At 38.2% G+C, this 21185-nt stretch overlaps 1 protein-coding gene across 9 annotated transcripts in view; it reads left to right on the forward strand.

The window, feature by feature from the left end:
- The window catches only part of LOC136873840 (semaphorin-1A), a 923904-nt gene that overhangs the window by 836268 nt on the left and 66451 nt on the right, over positions 1-21185 (forward strand). For all 9 annotated transcript variants that reach the window (XR_010860177.2, XR_010860178.2, XM_067147109.2 and 6 more), the window contains exons 6-10: positions 6718-6825; positions 18582-18669; positions 19779-19883; positions 19974-20062; positions 20356-20497. Coding sequence is in view for 7 of the 9 variants with exons in the window: in XM_067147109.2 (XP_067003210.2) it covers positions 6718-6825; positions 18582-18669; positions 19779-19883; positions 19974-20062; positions 20356-20497 (532 nt within the window). In the remaining 2 variants the exon portion in view is untranslated. The remainder of the gene's footprint in view (positions 1-6717; positions 6826-18581; positions 18670-19778; positions 19884-19973; positions 20063-20355; positions 20498-21185) is intronic.

Below are 21185 nucleotides of genomic sequence, written 5' to 3' on the forward strand. Positions count from 1 at the left end.
TAGACGAATAGGTTTGAATGGCGTCTATAAAAGTAGGAAAGATCACAATATGAAGATAAAGTTGGAATTCAAGAGGACAAACTGGGGCAAATATTCATTTATAGGAAGGGGAGTTAGGGATTGGAATAACTTACCAAGGGAGATGTTCAATAAATTTCCAATTTCTTTGAAATCATTTCGGAAAAGGCTAGGAAAGCAACAGATAGGGAATCTGCCACCTGGGCGACTGCCCTAAATGCAGATCAGTATTGATTGATTGATTGATTGATTGCATGTTTGCGCCCATAAATAGCCCAGTGGCACTCAGCATAGTTGCTAGCTCCTCCGTACGGTGGCTGCAATTTAGATCCCGAGAATTTCATACAACGTTTTCAAAATGAAAGACCTTGTCACTTACTTAGAACTGTGGGCCCCGCGGTCTATGACCACAAAATACACAGTTCTGTAAAATTATAACGCTGCTTTCTTATTTATTTCCTTATTTGCGATTCTAGCTCATTAAAGAATTTAACCACAAGTCCATAGATTAGGCTACATTCATAAGAAAATATGTAATACCTGGCTTCCCGGAGGATTATGATGATGTGTTTAAAACACTGTTATGAGCCGTGAAAGGCGAAGATTATTAGACTGATCCAGGAGGGTTAAAGGTGGAACTAATTGACGTGTCTTGGTTCACAGATACCAAAGTAAGGAGTCTTTACTACCGTTATACAGATTTCACCCAGAGAACCAGTCGTGATGTAAACATAAGCATGTGCTTGGGTTAACGTTTATTGGTTAGTGCTGCCGCGGGACACCTACGCGGAGACATGAAACTAGTTCGTTAGCCACATCATAGCTAATGCGATCCTAGATGCAAAATGTCCGAAATATAATTCCTCAAATAATTTAAGTCAGAGAAATATACAAAAAACTATTTGTATTCAATGTTATTTAATATAAACAAGCATTTCAAATAGAAGAGCACAAGGGACGCATTCGCTCATGCTTGACCCGCTATTTTGTTAAGCTGTGAGCTTGGGAAGCAAGCAGTACAGCGCGTGAGTAAGTGAGTGAGACATTACTTGTTTTTGTGCAATGTAGATCACCGAGTTGAGTTCGTTAAGCATCGCAAAGGGAAACCTTTGAAATGTGGCGAGAAGGCAGTTGCACTGAATGTGTTTCATAAATTTTGTAAGAAATGCCCGACTTTAGCTTTAAAGGATTTGCGAAGCTGACATCCTAGTTCACTTGTGTTTCGGAGTGGAGCATTAATACCCCACGCAGCGAACGACTGCACCAAGGATTGCTTTAACTTTGTAATGACGAAGATAATAGAGGTGAAAGTATAACCCAAAGTCTCATCTACGATAATTCTGAATAAGTTTCCTTCTCCAGCCTACAGTCCCGGAAAAAAATCTGAGGTCCCAGAGTAACGTTGGACCTGCCAAACTGCCAGATTCAGCTCAGTATGCTACTGCTGCATGCATCTTTCTACTAGTAAACTCGTGTCCTCACGCGAGGTGTTGCAGCTCTTTTCAAGCACACCCCCAATGGAGGAGAGCTGAATGTACCACTTCAACCGCATACCAGCCCTGCTGCCATTCTTAAATTTCTGGGAGTACCGGGAATCGAACCCGGGCCCCCGAGGACGGCAGCTAAAAACACTAACCGTTACGCTACGGAGGCGGACATCTTTCTACTAATAACGGGTTACGGTCCTTCACGGTTTACTCTAACTAATCTCTGCGACAGTCTTCCCACTAAAAAAAAATGGTGCTATGAAACAATATTTTGCATCACATGTTAACGTGACAGGAAATCACAGTTTGACAACTGGGCAATGTCCTTGAGCTCTGTTATATTGTACCTAAGAAGTTCGAGTCAACCGTCGAAAGTCCATAACCGCCATGAAAAGGGCTGATAAAAACAATTTGTGACTCGTCCGTAAGAAATAAACTGGCCTGACTCGAGGACTAGTGAGAGTTGAACTTTGGAAAATGTATAAATCCCTTTTTAAGAACTGAAGAACAGTTCTTATATGTGGTAAATGGGGTGGTGTTCTGAAGCTTTCAATAAATTAGTTTTTTATGCCGTTGGAAATGTTTCCTAGCATCCCTTTTCTTTGTAACGAAATTGTTTTTTTCGTCTGGGACTTGCTTTTATAACTCTTAGAACTTGGAATTACCAAAGTTTGCCTTTATTCTGCCTTCTTATATATATCTTCCCCTGTTATTCTCGGCCTAGTGACTGATTCATAATAAACTCTTCTTGGTAGGGGACTCGCTAAAATAAAACTAATCGTTAATAGTGTTTGCTACCGTAATATGATACGTTTATGTACTTCAATATACTTGCCCGATTCGGCGCGATGTATGGAATGGTAGGCGATGGAAATAAACTATCGCTTAAATTCTACACAGCACGTTAGAAGATAATAAAACTGTATTAACTTAGTCTAATATTGTTATGCTTACTGGCGAGATACAAAAAACATGAACCGTACTAATGAATCTCCAAAAATGATGGCTTTCTAGGCACTTCCGGTAATTTATTTCTACTAGAAGGAAATATTGTGTACAAACATCGGCTTACACCCCAAAGTTGTAGTTGATGTTAAATTAAATTAAATATTCATTCTATTCAACTCAATATTTTCCTGAATTGCGATCATTTGAGTGCACTGGTTAGGCACTCACATTCTATCATCATAGCTTACGCGATCGAATTCCAGCGTTGTCGGTTGCCATTTGGGGCGTAGATTTAATGCTAAATCCAATGACTCCTTTTCAGGACAAAATTCGGACACTCTTCAGACCGATTGCAGTAAAGGGTTATTATTATTATTATTATTATTATTATTATTATTATTATTATTATTATTATTATTATTATTATTATTCTTTCGAATGGGCCACCGGAGGACCACGTGCCAATTTCAATTCCTTCTTCTTTGTTCTTTCCTTTTCTTCCAGTACGCTTTCATCTGTTCACTATGTTTCTTCTTTCTGTCTTCAGACCACTTTGAACCAGTCGTTTTTACTTTCCTACCTTGGAATCCTTCTATTTTCAATACTTTTAACCGAAAGCCTTCTCTATTATTTATTTCTTCTGTTGTTATATTGTTTTTTTCTAAATCCTTTCTTACTTCGTTGACCCAGCTTGTCGTTGATTTCTTACTCCACAAATATCTGAAAATCTTACTGGTTAATCTACTATCTTGCATTCGATATAAATGTCCAAAAAACATAAGTCTCCTTTTCCTCATTACATCTGATATATTTTCTATTTTTTTATATATTTCAGCATTACTTCGTAATTTCCAACCTTCTGCTGTGTTTTGTGGGCCTAATATTTTCCTCATGATTCGCCTTTCTAGTATTTCTAGCTTATCTAAATTATAGTTTAATGCCAGACACTCGCTTGCATATAGGCATTCTGGCTTCACTACTGTGTTGTAATGCCTTATTTTTGCATTTTTGGATAGGCATCTTTTATTGTAGATATCTTTGGTGACACCATAAGCTCTCTCCATTTTATGTACCCTCTCCTCTACTGCAGATTTTTCTAAACCATTTTCTTGGATTATTTCCCCTAGATATTTGAATTTTTTTACCCTCTCTATTTGGCCAATATCTGTTTTCAGAAATTTTGGTGCATCCCAAATATTTGTTAAAAATTTTGTTTTTTCTGCAGAAATTCTTAAGCCAGTTCTGCTGGCGATTCTTTCCAAGACATTTACTTGGGTTACAGCAGATGTCACATTTTCAGAAAGTATTGCAAAGTCATCTGCAAATGCAAGACAATTTATTTCAATCCTTTTGTTTCCTCTTCCTAACCTTATCGGTGAAATGTTGAGTTCAATAAGTTTTTCGTTCCAAATTCTCACTATTTTCTCTAGGACACAATTAAAAAGAATTGGGGATAGTCCGTCGCCTTGTCGTACACCAGTTTTTATTTTGAAAGGCTGTGATATCTCTCCCAGAAATTTCACTTTAGAGACTGTGTCTGTAAGTGTTTCACGGATTAGATTTGCCAGTTTAGACTTTATGCCAAATTCTCGAATTATTTTATATATAGTTTCTCTGTCAACAGAATCAAAAGCCTTTTTGAAATCTACAAACATGACTACAATGTCCTTTGAATTAAGTAACCTGTGGCGAATTACTGACTTAAGATTAAATATTTGTTCTGAGCATGATCTTCCTTTCCTGAAACCACCTTGATATTCACCTAAATGATTGTCTAGTGTTGTTTCTACTCTGTTTAATAAAATTTTGGAAAATATTTTATATGCCACTGCTAATAAAGATATTCCTCTGTAGTTATTAACGTCCTGTTTATTACCTTTTTTGTGGAGTGGATGTATCAAGGCTACTTTCCATTCCTCAGGAATTTTTTCAGTTTTCCAGATTTCTTCAAAGAGTAATTGTAGCTCATTTGCTATATTTGGCAAGGACCACTTCAAAAGTTCCGCTGTAATAGAATCTTCTCCGCTAGCTTTGTTGTTTTTGAGGGTTTTAATTACTTCTTCAATTTCTTTTATAGTTGGTGGTATGTCTTCTTCCAAATTTTCATCAATATCTTGAAATTCTAATTTATGACTTGGTTCAGGACAGTTCAAAAGTTGATCAAAATATCCGGCTCCATGGCTAAATGGTTAGCGTGCTGGCCTTTGGTCACAGTGGCCCCTGACTCTATCCCCGGCAGGGTGGCTAATTTTAATCATAATTGGTTAATTCCGCTGGCTTGGGGGCTGGGTGTATGTTTCGTTTTCATCATCGTTTGATCCTCATCACGACGCGCAGGTCGCCTACGGGAGTCAAACGAAAAGACCTGCGTCTGGCGAGCTGAACTTGTCCTTGGACACTTCAGGCACTAAAAACCAACACAAAAATACAGAATAAAAGTAAATGTACTCAATCCATAGCACTCCTTGCCCCACATAATTGCAAATAACTGTTAAAGCTGTTCCGGTCACTACCATTAAGTTAGTTATTATACAGGATGATGATCAAGTTGCCCCTAGGTTCCTAATCATAACATGACGCTGAAGGGCCTGCACAATACCTGTTCGCAATTCTACTTCATGTACGAGATAGATTGGTCATGTGTTAGGTAATCCTTGTCAGGCCCAGCTATATTGAGTCGACTTCACGGCCGTTACCTAAAATGAGCTGGCTACATAACTGATGCATTTATTCATTCGAGTGAAAATCTCTTAATGAGATTCTGAGAGCTCTACAGCGGTTAAATACACGAATATAGGCCCTTAATAAGAATTGAAATGTTACGAAAAAAGAAACGAGAAGGAAATTTCGGTGGCTGATGGAAGTATGTAAGAATAAAGCCACAAGACAAGAAGAAAAAAGAAAAAAAGACGGGGAAAATCGATATATTTTATGCAGTAAAGATATGGTAGTGGCGCACCTGCTAAGAGACTATTAAGAAAGAAGAAAGTTCACAGAGAAATATGTGGATGGGAAGGAGATTGATACAATCGAAATGAAGATTATTTATACTCTTGTTAAGTTATTAACGCTCTGGCCTTTTGCCATAGGGGTCTCGGGTTCGATTCCCGGCAGGGTCGGGAATTTTGACCATAATTAGTTAATTCCGCTGGCGCGGGGGCTGTATGTATCTGTCGTCTTCATTATCATTTCATCCCCATCACAACGCGCAGGTCGTTTACGGGAGTCAAATCAAAAGACCTGCATCTGGCGAGCCGAACTTGTCCTCGGGCACTCCCGGCCATACCCCATTTTTATTAAACAGAGAATGGAAGACTCCAGGGAAAACAGCGAAAATATGTAATAGTGTAAGAGGAATGTGGAAAAGCAATCTAAGAAGGTGAAAATGGAGAAGATGCACGTAGCAAGTAGCTCATCCCGAGGTAGTGCAGCTCTTTTTAGGCACACTCCCGATGGAGGTGAGCTGTATATACCATTTTAACCACATGCCAGCCTGCCATTCTTAAATTTCTGGCAGTACCGGGAACCGAACGCGGACCTCCGAAGACGGCAGCTAATAGTGCTAACCGTTACGCTGCAGAGGCGGACATGTAGCTAGTAGTAAGGAGGAGGTATGCTAGACTCTATGACGTACGTAAAATCTAGGAAATAACTCTGAGGCTAAGTTTATACGTCTAAGAAGTATTGATGCAATGTACAGTATTTTGGTAAATTATATTTAATTTTCTTAGATGATTATCTTTGGTACGGTATTTTTTATTATAAATCTAACTGTAGGCCTAATTATTATGATTAAAATAAATTAATACTCTCTCCCCTGTTGGTGGCCATCCGTGACTGGGAGAGAACAGTATACTATTCTATTAATTAATTAGTTAATTAATTCATTCATATTCCGTTATTATTAATAATAATAACAACGATATTAGTTTTATGTCCCACTGACTAATCTTACGGTTTCAGCAGTCCCAGAGGTGCTGAACATTTTGTCCCTCAGGGAATCTTTCATATGCCAATAAATCTATCAACACAAGGCTGGTATATTTGAAATATCACTGGATTGAGTCGTAATCGAACCCTGGGGCTCAGATAGCCAGTGCTCTATCTTCACTCTGCCGGCTGTTCCCTTACTCTGCTGTGAAATATGTTATCTTCTGCGAGCAATACAGTGAATAAATGACTTTGCAATGCATCTTTTGGTTGGAATTATGTTATTCATGTTGACCTTGGTAGCGAGTTAATTGTGTTGTTTTCTTGTTCACAGGATGACTGCCAGAACTACATCCGTGTGCTGGCTAAGATAGCAGATAACCGCCTTCTGATCTGCGGTACTAACGCCTACAAGCCTCTCTGCCGACATTACCATTACAAGGTAAGTGCTGCTGGAAAGCCTCCGTTACTCGACCATAAGATTACTCGACTGTTCTACTTTCTTTTACTCTCTAAGCTAACATTTGCACCGGTTAAATTGATCCCCTGGTGATGCGAGAGCGGTTGTTCGGTCGTAATGGGTATGAGTTCACATTCAGTATTGAGTTAGATAAGTACAATGTTCTAGAACTTGTTCTGGTAAACACTTCTTGTTTAAAAATGATCGTTAGTCTCTGTAATAATTGAAAAAAATACAGGGATAAGACAATTGTACTTTAGAGTGTAAACAACGGATGGAGATAACTGTTAGTAAGAGAGAATTGTTGACAGTTTCTTTATTAGGGCAACTAACAGGTAAATAATTACATTTTTCAAAGCCTTCAGAAGTGGCAGCATTTATTTTTGATTGATAATCCTTTAACTATTCTCTCGGGAAATGATAACGTTACTAGTCGCGTTGGGTCGTTTCGTACCTTCAAGGTATGACTTTATAGCGAGTTTTTGTGTTTATCACTTATTCAGATCCTTTATGTGCGTAACTTTGATTAATGTATTATTAAATACTGCTTTTAGTCTCAAAATTTCTAAACTGCGTAAGAAATTATTGGAATTTAGAACTGTTTATAGTTTTTCTTCCATGTGTAATCGTTCCGACAACTGAATTCAGAACTTGTTTCCATCCTGTACAAGGTACACTAAATACGAGAGAATAAGTGTTAGTATCACCAAGTCATATGGAAGCAGTTGCATTGTGGACTAAAACATATAAATTTATAATAACGAATGTTACACTCTCACTGGTTACCAAAATTTCTTTTTCCTTGGATTTCTCTCACATTACATATTTCTCCAACATTGCTTCAGATGTGCCACAGCTAATCTGAACATAATACGCATTCAGCCTGAAAAATTCACATAAATACATTACGTATAATATTTCCACTCTTGAAATACATCCAATTACCTGCCACACGGTTTGAGGTGAACCGCGAAGCGATTGCCACTGTATAAGTTGAACTGTTGTGGGGAAGCTACTCAAGCTGCGAGCAAATTAGCCAGCCTACGAAAAGAAATATCCCTAGTATTCATCGCCGTGAGCACTCTGATAAACATGGTTAGGGGTGGTAATTTCAGCGTTTTGAAATCAGAAATTGTAGCTTTTATACATTCATAATTTAGCGTTTTATAGCTTTTTGAAAAACATAGAATTTCAGTTCTGATAGATAATATATTTTATTAATATTAATGTGAAATGTAAATAGCATTTGCAATAGAATTAAGTAGCAAAATTAAAATGCATAAAGTGTAATTAAATTGTACATTTATTTTAAATTGTTATAGGCTAAAGCATAACAAAAAAGCAAATATAATAACAAGAAGAAGTACAAAATTAACTTAGTTATGTTCATGAATTAGAGACACTGTTGAAGTAAATCGTAGAATATACCTAAATATTTTGTTCTGTTATTTGTACTCTCGTATCACATATAATAAAATATTGCATTTAGTGAAACATCTTTCAGTATCTACAATTTTGGTAAGACACATTCCAGAGTTTAAACTCTGAATATTTGAGAGTAACATCCAGCAAACTTTGCGGGCAGTCCAAGCTTGGACAGGCTCATCAGTTTAAGTTTCCAGAAGACGAATAAAAAGAAAAGTTTTATTTGAAAAATAAATCATCTTTCGCATTTATATTGCATTTTCGTATAACAATAAAATTTAATAGTTTTTTTTCAAAAAAACATTAAAAAGTCGAAGAAATGGAAGTACAAAAATACAGGCCTTTATAATCACTTGCCGTAATACCACTTTTATGAACAATCACCAACTCTAAATGATTGTGTGTGCAACATTGAAAAACAAAAGGCATTTCCGTGGTGATAAAGTAAACCCGTGTCCTTGTCCCGAGGTGGTGCAGCTTTTTTCAGGCACACCCCCAATGGAGGTGAGCTCCACATACCAGTCCTCTTGTCATTCTTAAATTTCAGGCAGTACCGGGAATCGAACACGGACCTCTGACGACGGCGTTACTAACCGTTATGCTACGGAGGTGGACTCCGTGATTATTATTATTATTATTATTATTATTATTATTATTATTATTATTATTATTATTATTAATTTACTGATCTCCTTTTGAACTGGTCGCTGTTAGAGCGCAGGTACGATCGGCCGCATTGCCGTCTGGCGGAACTGTTAAGCGTCGAATTCAAACTGCTGCTTCGTGTCATTGCTCTGGGAAGACGTGCGTCTCCGTGTTGTGTGCCATGTAACTACGCCTGTGGTCTCTTCTGTTGCAAGCTGTGTGTTTGTGTTATTGCCAATCACCGACATGTTTGAAGGTACTGAACGGGTCAAGGATAAAGCATGTTCGGGGTCATTCCAAGTGGACATGCTAGTCAACCTGCGTAACCGGAGGGCGTGGCTGCTTGACAAGCGACAATCATCTCGCCCTCCTCTTCCTGTGTTAGTACTTGACCAACAGGTGTGCAAGAAGAAGGTACAGTCCGGTTCATGTTCTTAACGGTTATTTATGTATGAAGTACTTGTTGAGTGTCAAAGACCTCTGTTAGTGCTGTTGTCGGACATTTTTCTTAGCATAGGATTATTATCTGATAAAAGGAATAACAATTTATTTATGATCATCGGTCTATGAATTGCCATACAGGCAACTCAGATACATTTTCTAAAATGCAGTAAAATATACTGAAAATGAACATAACAAATACAGAACACATCAAATGTACACAATAAATAAGTTCTTGCTGTTGACGAGGTAATGTGAGAAACGTTCATGGAGAGGCCAGTATTCTTTTAAAAAAAATCTGTGTAGCGGTGTGCACTGTGGCGAGCAAGGTTGACATTCTGATTGGTAGTGGTTCGTGTAATTCTACTATTGTAGAGAGAGAGAGAGAGAGAGGAGGGGGATAAGGTATAAAAATAATTTAAATTAGTGTCGAATCCATAGTTTTCGGGATCGCGTGATGAACAGTGACACTCCGAAATTTTTGAAGTCAACGTTGGGTTGGGGGTGAGGAGGAGTGAGATATAAAAATAATCGAAAATAGTGTCAAATCCACAGTTTTCGGGGTCACTGAGATGAATGCTGACAATCCAGACTTTTTCTCTCTTAGGGGTGCAGCTAGTCTGATGTAAAAGTAGGATACCGCGGAAAACCGTCTTCATGGCTGCCGACGATTGGCTTTGAATCTTCCGAATGCAATGGATACCTTCCTACTATCGAGATCGAAATGAACGAATGTACGAAGCGCCTTGCTCTTTTAAGTAGAAGAAATATCACACACTGACGAGACTCGCTGGTCGCTAGGCTGTACACATCGTACTGCTGTAGTTAACGATTTCTTTCGAAACACGGGATATAATGAACAGCAGTACTTCTAGACTTAGTAGGACGGAAAAACTGTGTGATATAGAGCAGTGTTTGAGACCGTGGCTTAGTTTCGCTGAACAGATGAGGAACGGTCCTCTAAAATTTGGAAGTTTTCTAGAGTTCCGGGGGGAGGGGCGGGGTCGAACTTCAACAGCATTTTGGGGAATTTCCACTTAAAATCTCACTTTGATGTCTCGACAACCGTGAAGTTAAAAAAGCTGATGAATTTTAAACTTCACCGAACACTTAGCTGCGCGGTTTGGGTCACGTAGCTATTCGCTTGTATTCGGGAGATAATGGGTTCGAACCCCACTGACGGTGGCCCTGAAGATGGTTTTCCGTGGTTTCCCATTTTCACACCAGGCTGAACCTTAATTAAGACCACAATCACTTCCTTCCTACACCTAGCTCTTTCTTATCCCATCGTCGTCATAATACCTATCTGTGTCAGTGCAATGTAAAATAAAGCTTCTTACATAATAGCCTAACTGTTGAGTATTTTCATCTATTTACGAGTCTTGTATCATTACCTTTGATGGTTCTTGCTGTGTCTCGGTAAGCAATTTTACACCCGCTTTTATATACTCTAGAGTAGATTGCAGTCCGACAGTGAAAGGCAAAGAACGAGATTCCAACGTACTTCGCCGCACCTCTAAGTGGAGTGAATTACAAGAAGAATCTTAATTATGTTCATGTTGGCCGCATTGCCCCAGGCACTGCACACTTGGCACACGCTCCTCCTTTCCGGCCGTTTGGTCGCATTTATCGTAGCCTGTCATTTTATTGGTTGTATTTCTTTCTCTCTCTCTCTCTCTCACACACACACACACTCTCTCTCCATCTCCCTTGCGAGGCCGTCGTACTCTTCTTCATCTGTAAGAGGACACTAACCTTCATCTGTTTTCATTTATCCAGTCGAGTAGTCCGCTTTTTATCCGCAGCACGTCGCCTGTGTATTTCCATCTGGCCGATAATGCGTATCATTCCGAAGTTGATACGTGGTGAGTTTTCGCCAGTCGATTGAAGACTGCTTGTTGTAATTTTGACATCCAGAATAACGATCGAGTAAAAATAAATACGCAGAGTAGTGTTATTATAATTATTTATTCTGAGGCTGCGTTAGATACTGAAGGTTGCGAGATCGAATTTTGGCTCAGTCTGTTGACGTTTAAAAGCTTTCTCCGTGTCAGGAGATTTATTGCCACGACGCCACAATCTGGTGTTCTTTTAAGAAGAAAATGAACAAGATATTTACTGAAATGAGGGTTATTGAAGCGAAGATGTTTACAAGTTCTGAAAGTTATTCGAGTTAATGAAATGTTTACCGTACTATTCAAGAACCACCACCTACCAGAGTGTGTCATTGCAGTACAGCTAGCTCTTCGAGAAGCACCTGTCATACCATTCCAGACCGCACTCATCGGTTTCCGAATGTCATTATGCAGCGCCACTCTTACCTCAGAACCTTCTATGGAAGAAAAAAAAAACAAAAACAAAAAACAAACCCCATGGTGCAACAGTCTTGAAGGGTCATGGCCTTCCAAGCGACCGCTGCTCAGCCCGAAGGCCTGCAGATTGTGAGGTGTCGTGTGGTCAGCACGACGAATCCTCTCAGCCGTTATTTTTGGCTTCCTAGACCGGGGCCTCTATCTCGTCGTTAGATAGCTCCTCAGTTGTAATCACGTAGGCTGAGTGGACCTCTAACCAGCCTTCAGGTCCAGGTAAAGATCTCTGACCTGGTTGGGAATCGAATTCAGGGCCTCCGGGGAAGGTGCAGGCACACTACTCCTACACTCTTCTGTGAAAAACAGGTTGAAAACACTGGGGCCACAACAAATAACTGGCGGAACCATGGGTACTGCAACAAAAAAGAACGAAGTTCGAGAAGCAGTTGCGAGTACAAAAATGTATTAGAAATGTATGTTACTCCGTGAACCCTAAAACTCCTTCCGTAATAAATCCGATCCTCATTCGTATTTGAGTGAATAATTTTCTATAGTACGCAAGTCCGACTCGTTTAAAAGGAGAGTTTGCTTGCAAAGTTCCAATGTTCAGCAGTTAAGAAAGTATGTTTCTGACGGAGTGTAGCGAACATGTTAGACTTATTTCAACTTGGTGGAGAAGAAATTCAGGGCGTATTTACTTACATATCCAGGCATCCATAAGTCTTGAAACTGTAAAATAACAAGAGACCCTCGAGCTGAAAGTGATATTTTTTCCATTTACTTGAGCTCCTGTCCTTCACCTTCCTGTCCCGCCCTCCTTTGTATATTGTTCTCCTCTTATTTACTATTAAGTTATTTTTCCTGTCTATCATTCCTTTAGTTTTTGGGTATCTTCAGTTTTTGGAGAAACTGCTTCGTCATCTTCCTTTCTTTTCTGATAAACTCATACTAAAACTTTGAGAATAGAGAAATAAATTTCTCTCATCATCATACAGTTATAATTTATTATTATTATTATTATTATTATTATTATTATTATTATTATTATTATTATTATTATATCCCAGATTGTTACATTCTGCTGCATGAAACAGTTTTCAGTCCTGGCTTGGAAGAGGTCTGTGTGATATGTAATTTGTTTCTTCGTGCGCATAAGATAGATATTCTTTTGGGTACGGGAAAACAACCGCAGAATAATTTCGCTTTTCTGACCAATGTTTTTTGTCTAGGATTTGAACTACGCAACTTAGGCTATTCGTTAACTTACAGAGGAAGGCCACTGTAAGACAGTATTTTAATAAAGCTGTGCAATTCAGAGAAACGTTAATATTTTACTAAATACGTTTTAGAAAATATATACATCTTATATCAGTTGTTTCAGAAAAATAACTCTTGTTGTTGTTGTTGCTATTTTGTCTTACGTTGCACCGATTCAGACAGCTCTCATGGCGACGATGGGACAAGACAAGGAAGGAAGCGACTGTAATTAAACACCAGAATTTTCCTCGTGTAAAAATGGTAAACCTTGGGAAAACACTTTTAGGGCTGCTAACAGTACAGTTCGAACTCACTATTTCCCGAATGCAAGCTAACAGCCACACGCTGCGAACCGCGCAACCAACTCGCTTGGTGAAGAAACAAAAATCCTTTTCCTTTCAAACTTCAACATTTATTTATATTGCACACCTGAAATGTATACGACTAGATATATTGCATAGATACGACTGCCGGAAACACAGGTTATTGTTAAATTGACGGTCTGCGTGATAGAATGCTGTACACCCATTGATTAATGTGGCGCGAGCACCAGTTAACATAACAGGTAACAGTCTTTCAGTGTGCGGCTGTGATGACAAATAGTAATAGACTATACAGTATTGCTCTATATTTGTTTTGTCGTTTCACACATTTTAGCTGGCATGCCACCAAATTTGACGAGAGAAAGAGAGAGAGAGAGAGAACACTGCGTTTATAAATTCTAAGAGCATTCATAATTGGCTTGATGCCACGAACCAAACCGTGCAGTGTGATTAATTTGCAATCTGGCTCCTTTTGTATTGTCATGACACTCACCACGGACGATCGCCTTCGGGTACGCCTATACCACATGACTTGGGCAGTTTCGTTTAATCATAGCGTTTTAGTACCCGTGGCCATGGCGAAAGACAGCAGCTATCCACTCACAGCAAATAAAATGGATCATGGCTAGGTGATGTGATGGCCTGACGTCGGTGAAATGGCTAAAGTGCGCCTGGAAACGGAGCGCCCATCAAATGAGGGACATTTCTTGACAGAGGTTCTCAACGACTACTGTCTCATCTAGACTAATGCTCTAAAGCAGAGGTTTTCAAACCGTGCTTCGTGTCTCTTTAGGAAGGCAGTGCCTGTCAACACGAGGATTGTTGTCATACAACCTTCGAAAGCGCTCAGGAGCAAAATGTAGTTTCTGGTTGTTTCCACTCGCGCTCTGTTGGTTATCGACGAATCATAATTTATCCGATTTCTATCGGGTATTGTAATTCTTCTCATTGACCTACATATTTTTTGTACTTTATCTTGCACTTAGTTCATGTCCTTGTTTTTACTTCAACTTGAGAATTAATCCATTGTCACTACATATACAATAGCATAGTAAGATGTTAAATGCCAACGTCGGCAACGACTGAAACATGACTAAAATTGGTCGAAAATCGAATCGGCTCGAAACCAGGAGTTCCTCTTCCAGCTCTTTTCTGTGTTCGGTGGCCTAAGGATACCGATGTAAATTGTAGAATGAGTGGGCTAAGTGTCGAAAAATTCAGTATGCTCATGATGTCATCAACTTTAAGAATGTTTGGGTCCTTCAGAAAGTACCAGAAAATGGTCCTCCTATTTGTAATACAGCAATTGCCCGATCTGGGCCAGTAACTTAGGGGTAATGTGTTAGTTCGATTGATTTTTTATAAAGAAAATAATTTGTTTTACGTCACACCGACACAGATAGGTCTGATGGTGACGATGGGATAGGAAAGGCTTAGAAGTGGAGAGGAAGCGGCCGTGGCCTTAATTAAGGTACAGCCCCAGCGTTTGCCTGGTGGGAAAATTGAAAACCACGGGAAACCATCTTCAGGGCTGCCGACAGTGGGATTCGAACCCATTATCTCCTGGACGCAAGCTTAGAGCTGCGCGTCCATAACCGCGCGGCTAACTCGTCTGGTAGTTCGATTGAAAAATTACCACAATGTAGATTATTTTTCCTGAATCTTGATCATTTTGTTGTAGATGATAATGGTGGTGGTGATGGTATAGTGGTTATTACAATCCTCCATCTTCTTAGTTGAGCACATTTACTTGCACGCCATGGTAGGATTGGTTAGTTGAACAATTCGGAGATCTGGACTTCGAATCTAGGCGTAGCCAATCACTATTCCGCAACCTTTGTTATTTTAGGGAAGTTCGCTGATAGAACCCATTCTACCTACCTGCGGAATTGACGACTAAGAGTGTGTGAAGCCCTTTGATGGAACTTACAGCAATAGATATAATGTGTAATTCGAAACGCCCCGGCGGTGTGTAAGAACGAACATGTGGTTTGATTTTTTATTTTTTTAATTTTTTTTACTGTTTAAGCGTTGGACGGAGTAAGAACAACATGATCCTGGAATACTTACATTATGTTATGTTCGTGAAATTTGTGTCATAACGTGTGTTTTTGAAGTCTATGTTATTGTTGTTACTGTAAGTTTTTGTATTTAAAGCTGGGAAAACCAAAGGAAATCTTATCTCTAGGTAAAGCAGTTAACAATATGAGGATTCGAATCTCGAATTTCTGATCGGCGCAGTTTCATACACTCACTGTTACAGTTTTGGGCTTAACATCTCGTTTTGTCTTTGAAGGCTGATTGTATCGCTGTAGACTCACTGAGAAAGAATGATTAATGTTAATGCATCTCTTGTTATAGTACTCGATACGTAAGTCAAATACATTGAACTATACCTATAGTTCAGTGGTCAAATATCGCCGCCCTATTCTCTCTTTTTTTTTTTTTTTTGGCTCATCACTGCTGCCAACTTGACTAGCAACATATTGAAATCACGAGACATAACCATCAACAAACTAGCCTCAATGTAAGTATCAATAATGAAAGTTCCCTTACCTAAGTGAAATGATAACAAATGATCAATCAAGATGTTCATGAATAAGTCGGTTTTCAAGCTTAGTGAGAAATTAAGGAAGTACTCTCTCTCATCCTCACTCATTTTAATCTTATATATTTCTGCTTTATTTTGATATACGCATGACTATAACCGTATCCTTAGGTGTTTGCCTTGTGTAAATAATTCAGCTCCCCTCTTCAAATTTGCTATTACTTGTCGGACCAAATAGAAATCAGGCTATTATACACACGCAAATATATTACTATAAGAATACACAAAGTAGAGGCGGCAAACTATCGATAGTAATCGCCATCGATATTTTCCGATATTATGAACTCTACTATCGATAGTAATCGATAGTTTTCAAAAAGTGGAACGAATAATATCATTATGCCTGAAAATAGAATATTTATTGAACACAATACACAAAAAATCAGTAGAAAGCACAACTATTTCATGCTATGTAATTTCTGAAGTTCAAATCGGAATTACTCATAAATCTCTTCAGTGACCGCCCGAGAAATTCTCGTTCTGCTGCGGTGTTCATTTTGCGATCGCCCGGCATTTTCTCAGGTATTGTAATGTATTTGGAAAAATGTTTTACAGCAATCTCAACAGATGGCAGGAGAGTTTTCAGTTGCTTTCATGATGTCTTTGACCTTTCGCCTACATACAATCCCTGCAAATTGTACAAAAGTCGTGACAAGACCAGGTTAGGCTAAGTTGATAACGAAATTTCGTTCCATTTGAACTGAACTGATCTTTTATAGTGGAAGTAACGTTGCTTTGCTTCTCGGAGGAGTTCTTGCACATTTTTCTTGCTTTGTTAGACATCCTAATCGAATTCTGTACGTAAGTATTGGACGAAATAAGACCGTAATTTCACACCAACTATTGGAAGTTATTAAATGCATTATTCCAACATGCCTCAACTGTACATTTCTGGTATTCCCCAAATAGATTTACAATCCACAGAAAAAATGCTTTAATTATACCCACAAATGTAACACAAACATGGGTGCCCATCTGACAGTTTGTTGGGGAGGGGGGGGGGGGCAGACCTGGGGGCACGTAATATTTTTTATATTTTGGAAGATAAATGGCGACTTGTATTCTGCGGTAGAATAACCCACGGTATCCCCTGCCTGTTGGTGGGGGACGGTACTACCGCTTCTAGATAATACTGATAAATCATTTTCTTGAAAGGAAAACACCTGACCATGGGCGCCCGCAAGATCCTTTCCAGGGGGGGGGGGCACATTAACAATTTTCTTGAATATAAAACCAATATAACGTCAGCAACATTAAATTGTTTACAGAAATTTCCAGTTATAACAGATGCTAGATGACTGTCAGTAAGTTCAGTTTATGAAATAATCTGGTATGATATTAAACAATTGAACATCAACATTTCTAGAATTCCAGGGGGGGGGGGCAAGTGCCCCCCTTGCCCCCCCCCCCCCCTTGCGGGCGCCCATGCACCTGACTACACTAGATTTTTGCCTTTCCCTGAGAGCTGGGGGGGGGGGGGCGGCCGAACCTTGCCCCCGGGTATGGGCGCCCTTGAAAACAATGACTGTATCGTGCCAACGTGCCAGATCAACAGTACCGGTAACTGTAAGACGTCGTATCGGCAAGTAGGGTCCGTAAACTGTATGGTTAACGACACTGAGTCTAACCCAACAGTAAGAAAATAACTATAAATCACTACCTTTCGTGTACCCTTAGTGTACCTGCCAATGAGTTCAGTTACACAAACATAACCGAATGGGAGGGAGCTTATGTTTGGCGGGCGAGTTCATATTCGATCACACGATATGTGAAAAAGCTTGAATATAAACGGGATAGGAGATGGACGACAGAGAGTCGGATTTCCCGGTAATCTCACTGTATACTGATGACATTTATATTCATTATTCATCGATTTTGTATCACTTGTATTCCTGAAGTCGTGTTTTATTTAGGCACTGTCACAGCTAACCAATATAGCCTAAGTATTTTAGCCATCGATCAATAATTGAAATTTTTGGAACAGACTGTGCACCTTTAAACTCTTATACTTTCAGTATTCTTTCTGTTTTTGGAATGTCGTCTTAGGTGCGTGTCAGATGGAGTACTATTGCAATTAATTGCGAAATTCCTTATTTCTGTTGTCGCTGTCTTATGTTGTTGCCTGGCCGCATAGTGAAGGTGTTTTAGGGCGCTCTTCCTAATCCCCAAGGTTTGCAAGATCGAATTCCGACGTAATCGATTTATGTTGGGAAGTACTTAAATCCAGAGACTTCTTTTGTCGGTTATTTTAGAAGTGAATTCAACCCAAGGGTTAACAATCACCGTTATTGGGAATTACGGTGAAACTATAACGATAAAACTGGTTCTCATCAACTTAAATTAAGATCCTCTGTTGAGAAGCTGAGCTACGAAGTATTAGCATTACTGGTGACACAGAATCTGGTCTCTTTCGCTAATATATGTTTCTGGTTTGATTTCCAGATATAATTCCCTAATCAGGAACTATTGTAATGTAACTTCCGGTGAAAGATTTGTCGTAATTTTTTTAAAGGCTGGTGGGGGGATAGCTACTCTAGTTTAAGAATTGGCAATTGGTATGAGTTGCTGATCGTTCCTGAAGATATCTACAGCAAAAAGTATGAGCAGTGAAGTTGAACTCAATATCTTTTTAATAACATTTATGGTTACCCTGTTCATCTTTTTTGTAAGAATGGATGACAACAATGTTTCTACATAGAATTCTTACATGATTTGATGTTTTAATTGTAGGATGGGGACTACCTGGTAGAAAAGGAGTATGAAGGCCCAGGTCGCTGTCCCTTCGATCCAGATCATAATAGCACAGCAGTATATAGTGGTAAGTACCAGTTAAATTAATTTTGTTTTGAAGGTAAATTATAAAGCTTGGATAAGTGTGTTTGTTTAGGATTTTACTAAATGTGGTGTAGTAGTGTGTCTTCCTCTTCATATTTCCTATTGAACCTTTCTTTCTTTCTTTCTTTCTTTCTTTCTTTCTTTCTTTCTTTCTTTCTTTCTTTCTTTCTTTCTTTAATTGAATTCCTTTCACATTTTGTGGAAAACATTCAATATTTTAAAATTTTGTTTCATATGGGTTTGATTGTTGTATAAACTCATAACTATTGTCCAACTAATTCATAATAACAGACAATTAATAAATATGGATGAGGATAATATGAAAACAACAACAATGATGCAAAAGGCTGGTGGTAGTGGTGGTGATTATTCTTTTAAGAAGAAGTAGAACTAGGCAACCATCCTCCATATGCAAAAGGCACACAAACCCTTAGTAAATTAGGAATACAAAAAATTAAATGTTATGTCATCACTTATACTGACAGATGTGTGCATTTTATATCTGTGCCTATGTAATTCACATGAATGATATCCATGAATAGAGTAGCCTAAGGTATCTTTTACAAAGTTACTCATATGTGACAGGCATGGGAACAATTAAACAGACAGTAAATATTCCTTCTAACATAATTTAAGTTTGAAATTTTAGAAAGATGATTTGAAATGCTTACATTTTTATTTAGAACAGCAGTGTCCAGAAATCCTTTTCACATACATTAAAATTTGTGTACACTGTTTGCATAAAGGTTGTTTTGTCTCTTTACTGTCAGTAAAAGGAATACCATCTGTATTTATATTATAAATTAAAATCCCATTGAAAAATAATGTGTTGTATGTAGGATTTAATGTACTGGTAATACATGTCATTATAAATTCATATATCCTTATCCCAGGATTTATGGAACCAGATTTTGGCTTTTATCCTTACTTTGTTCATTTCTTACATTTTTTGAATGCTACTGTCACCAAATTTTGTCTTTTTTTTTTTAATTAGTAAGGCACTTTAATTGTTGTCAGTTTACTTTGAACACTGAAATCTATTCTTGGATAAATCCTTTTGTAAACATCATTTCATGAATTTCTTTCTTCTAGAATCTATGCTGTACTCTGCCACAGTTGCTGACTTTTCTGGCACTGATCCCCTTATATATAGAGAACCATTGCGGACTGAACGATCAGATCTCAAACAACTGAATGGTAAGATATTTATCTTCAGAATTACTTTTGTACATTTCTCTTTTGTGGTGGCTTAACACTTAAATATTGCTTACTTGCTTTGTTTTGCAGCACCTAACTTTGTTAGCTCGATGCCCTATGATGACTTCATTTTCTTCTTTTTTCGAGAGACTGCTGTGGAATATATAAACTGTGGCAAGGTAATATAAATAATGTACTTGAATCAGATTTGGACAAATCTCATGTGTTTCATTGATTACTTCAAGATTAACTTATTTGTAATTGCTTTATTTTCATAATGAGGACCTTACAGGAGACTTAAAAAATGTATTCCACATACACAGCATTACGATATTGTCATCGCACTCATGATGATTAAAAATTGGAGAAATGATTGTTACATATCATTTTTAAACTCTCCTTAAATGATCTAAGCAAATGATACGGAAAGAAGTATATGTTATTTCACTGCAAGATGTCTTTATTTTTACAGGCTGTGTACTCCCGAGTTGCTAGAGTGTGCAAACACGATAAAGGAGGTCCACACCAGTTTGGAGATCGATGGACATCTTTCCTTAAGTCCCGTCTCAACTGTTCCGTCCCTGGGGATTATCCTTTCTACTTCAATGAAATTCGTAAGTTTATTAATAGTTATTCTGAATCATGGTGGTGGTTCATTAGAGCCCTTGTAATTTAAAATTAACCCTCTGCTGTTTAACCCTTAACGAGCATCAAAACATGTTTGGGACACAACTGGCATTGTGAGGTCCCTAGGACTGCACAGACTTCAAGCTGTATACATTTTCAAGTTCTTAAAAAGAAAGTTGGACTGTCATCACTTGATTTATGTTGTCTTGTGGTCATTTAAAAATAACTTTACAAAGTAGTTATTTAAATTTTTAAAGTAAGCATTCTGTATATATGCACATTTAATTTGATATGATTTTTTAAACAAATTCTCTAATTACATAATCACAAAATGATTTAAGGCTCTTCAAATTAAATTTAAAATAATTTTGCAAAGACATACATTCAGTGAAGATACTTCAGAGTTTAATTTTCCTAGTTTTTGAAGATCATGAGACATCACATTTCAGAAAATTTCTCAGCCAGTGCAATTGGTAGCAAAGAGAAACATTTCAGCACTGTGGAGTATACCAATAGACCTAAAAAATAATTAATTCCTGTTGTATTAGTGCCTCTGAGTTTGTTTCAGTATGGGTTGGAATTATTTTTTGTCCAACATTTAAATACTGAAAATCAAATTCCATGAAGCATGCGGTTCTAACATAGTGGCAGAATGAACAGCAGATTGCATAGAAG

Source organism: Anabrus simplex, chromosome 5, assembly GCF_040414725.1.
Source record: "Anabrus simplex isolate iqAnaSimp1 chromosome 5, ASM4041472v1, whole genome shotgun sequence".
In the NCBI taxonomy this organism is placed as follows: domain Eukaryota; kingdom Metazoa; phylum Arthropoda; class Insecta; order Orthoptera; family Tettigoniidae; genus Anabrus; species Anabrus simplex.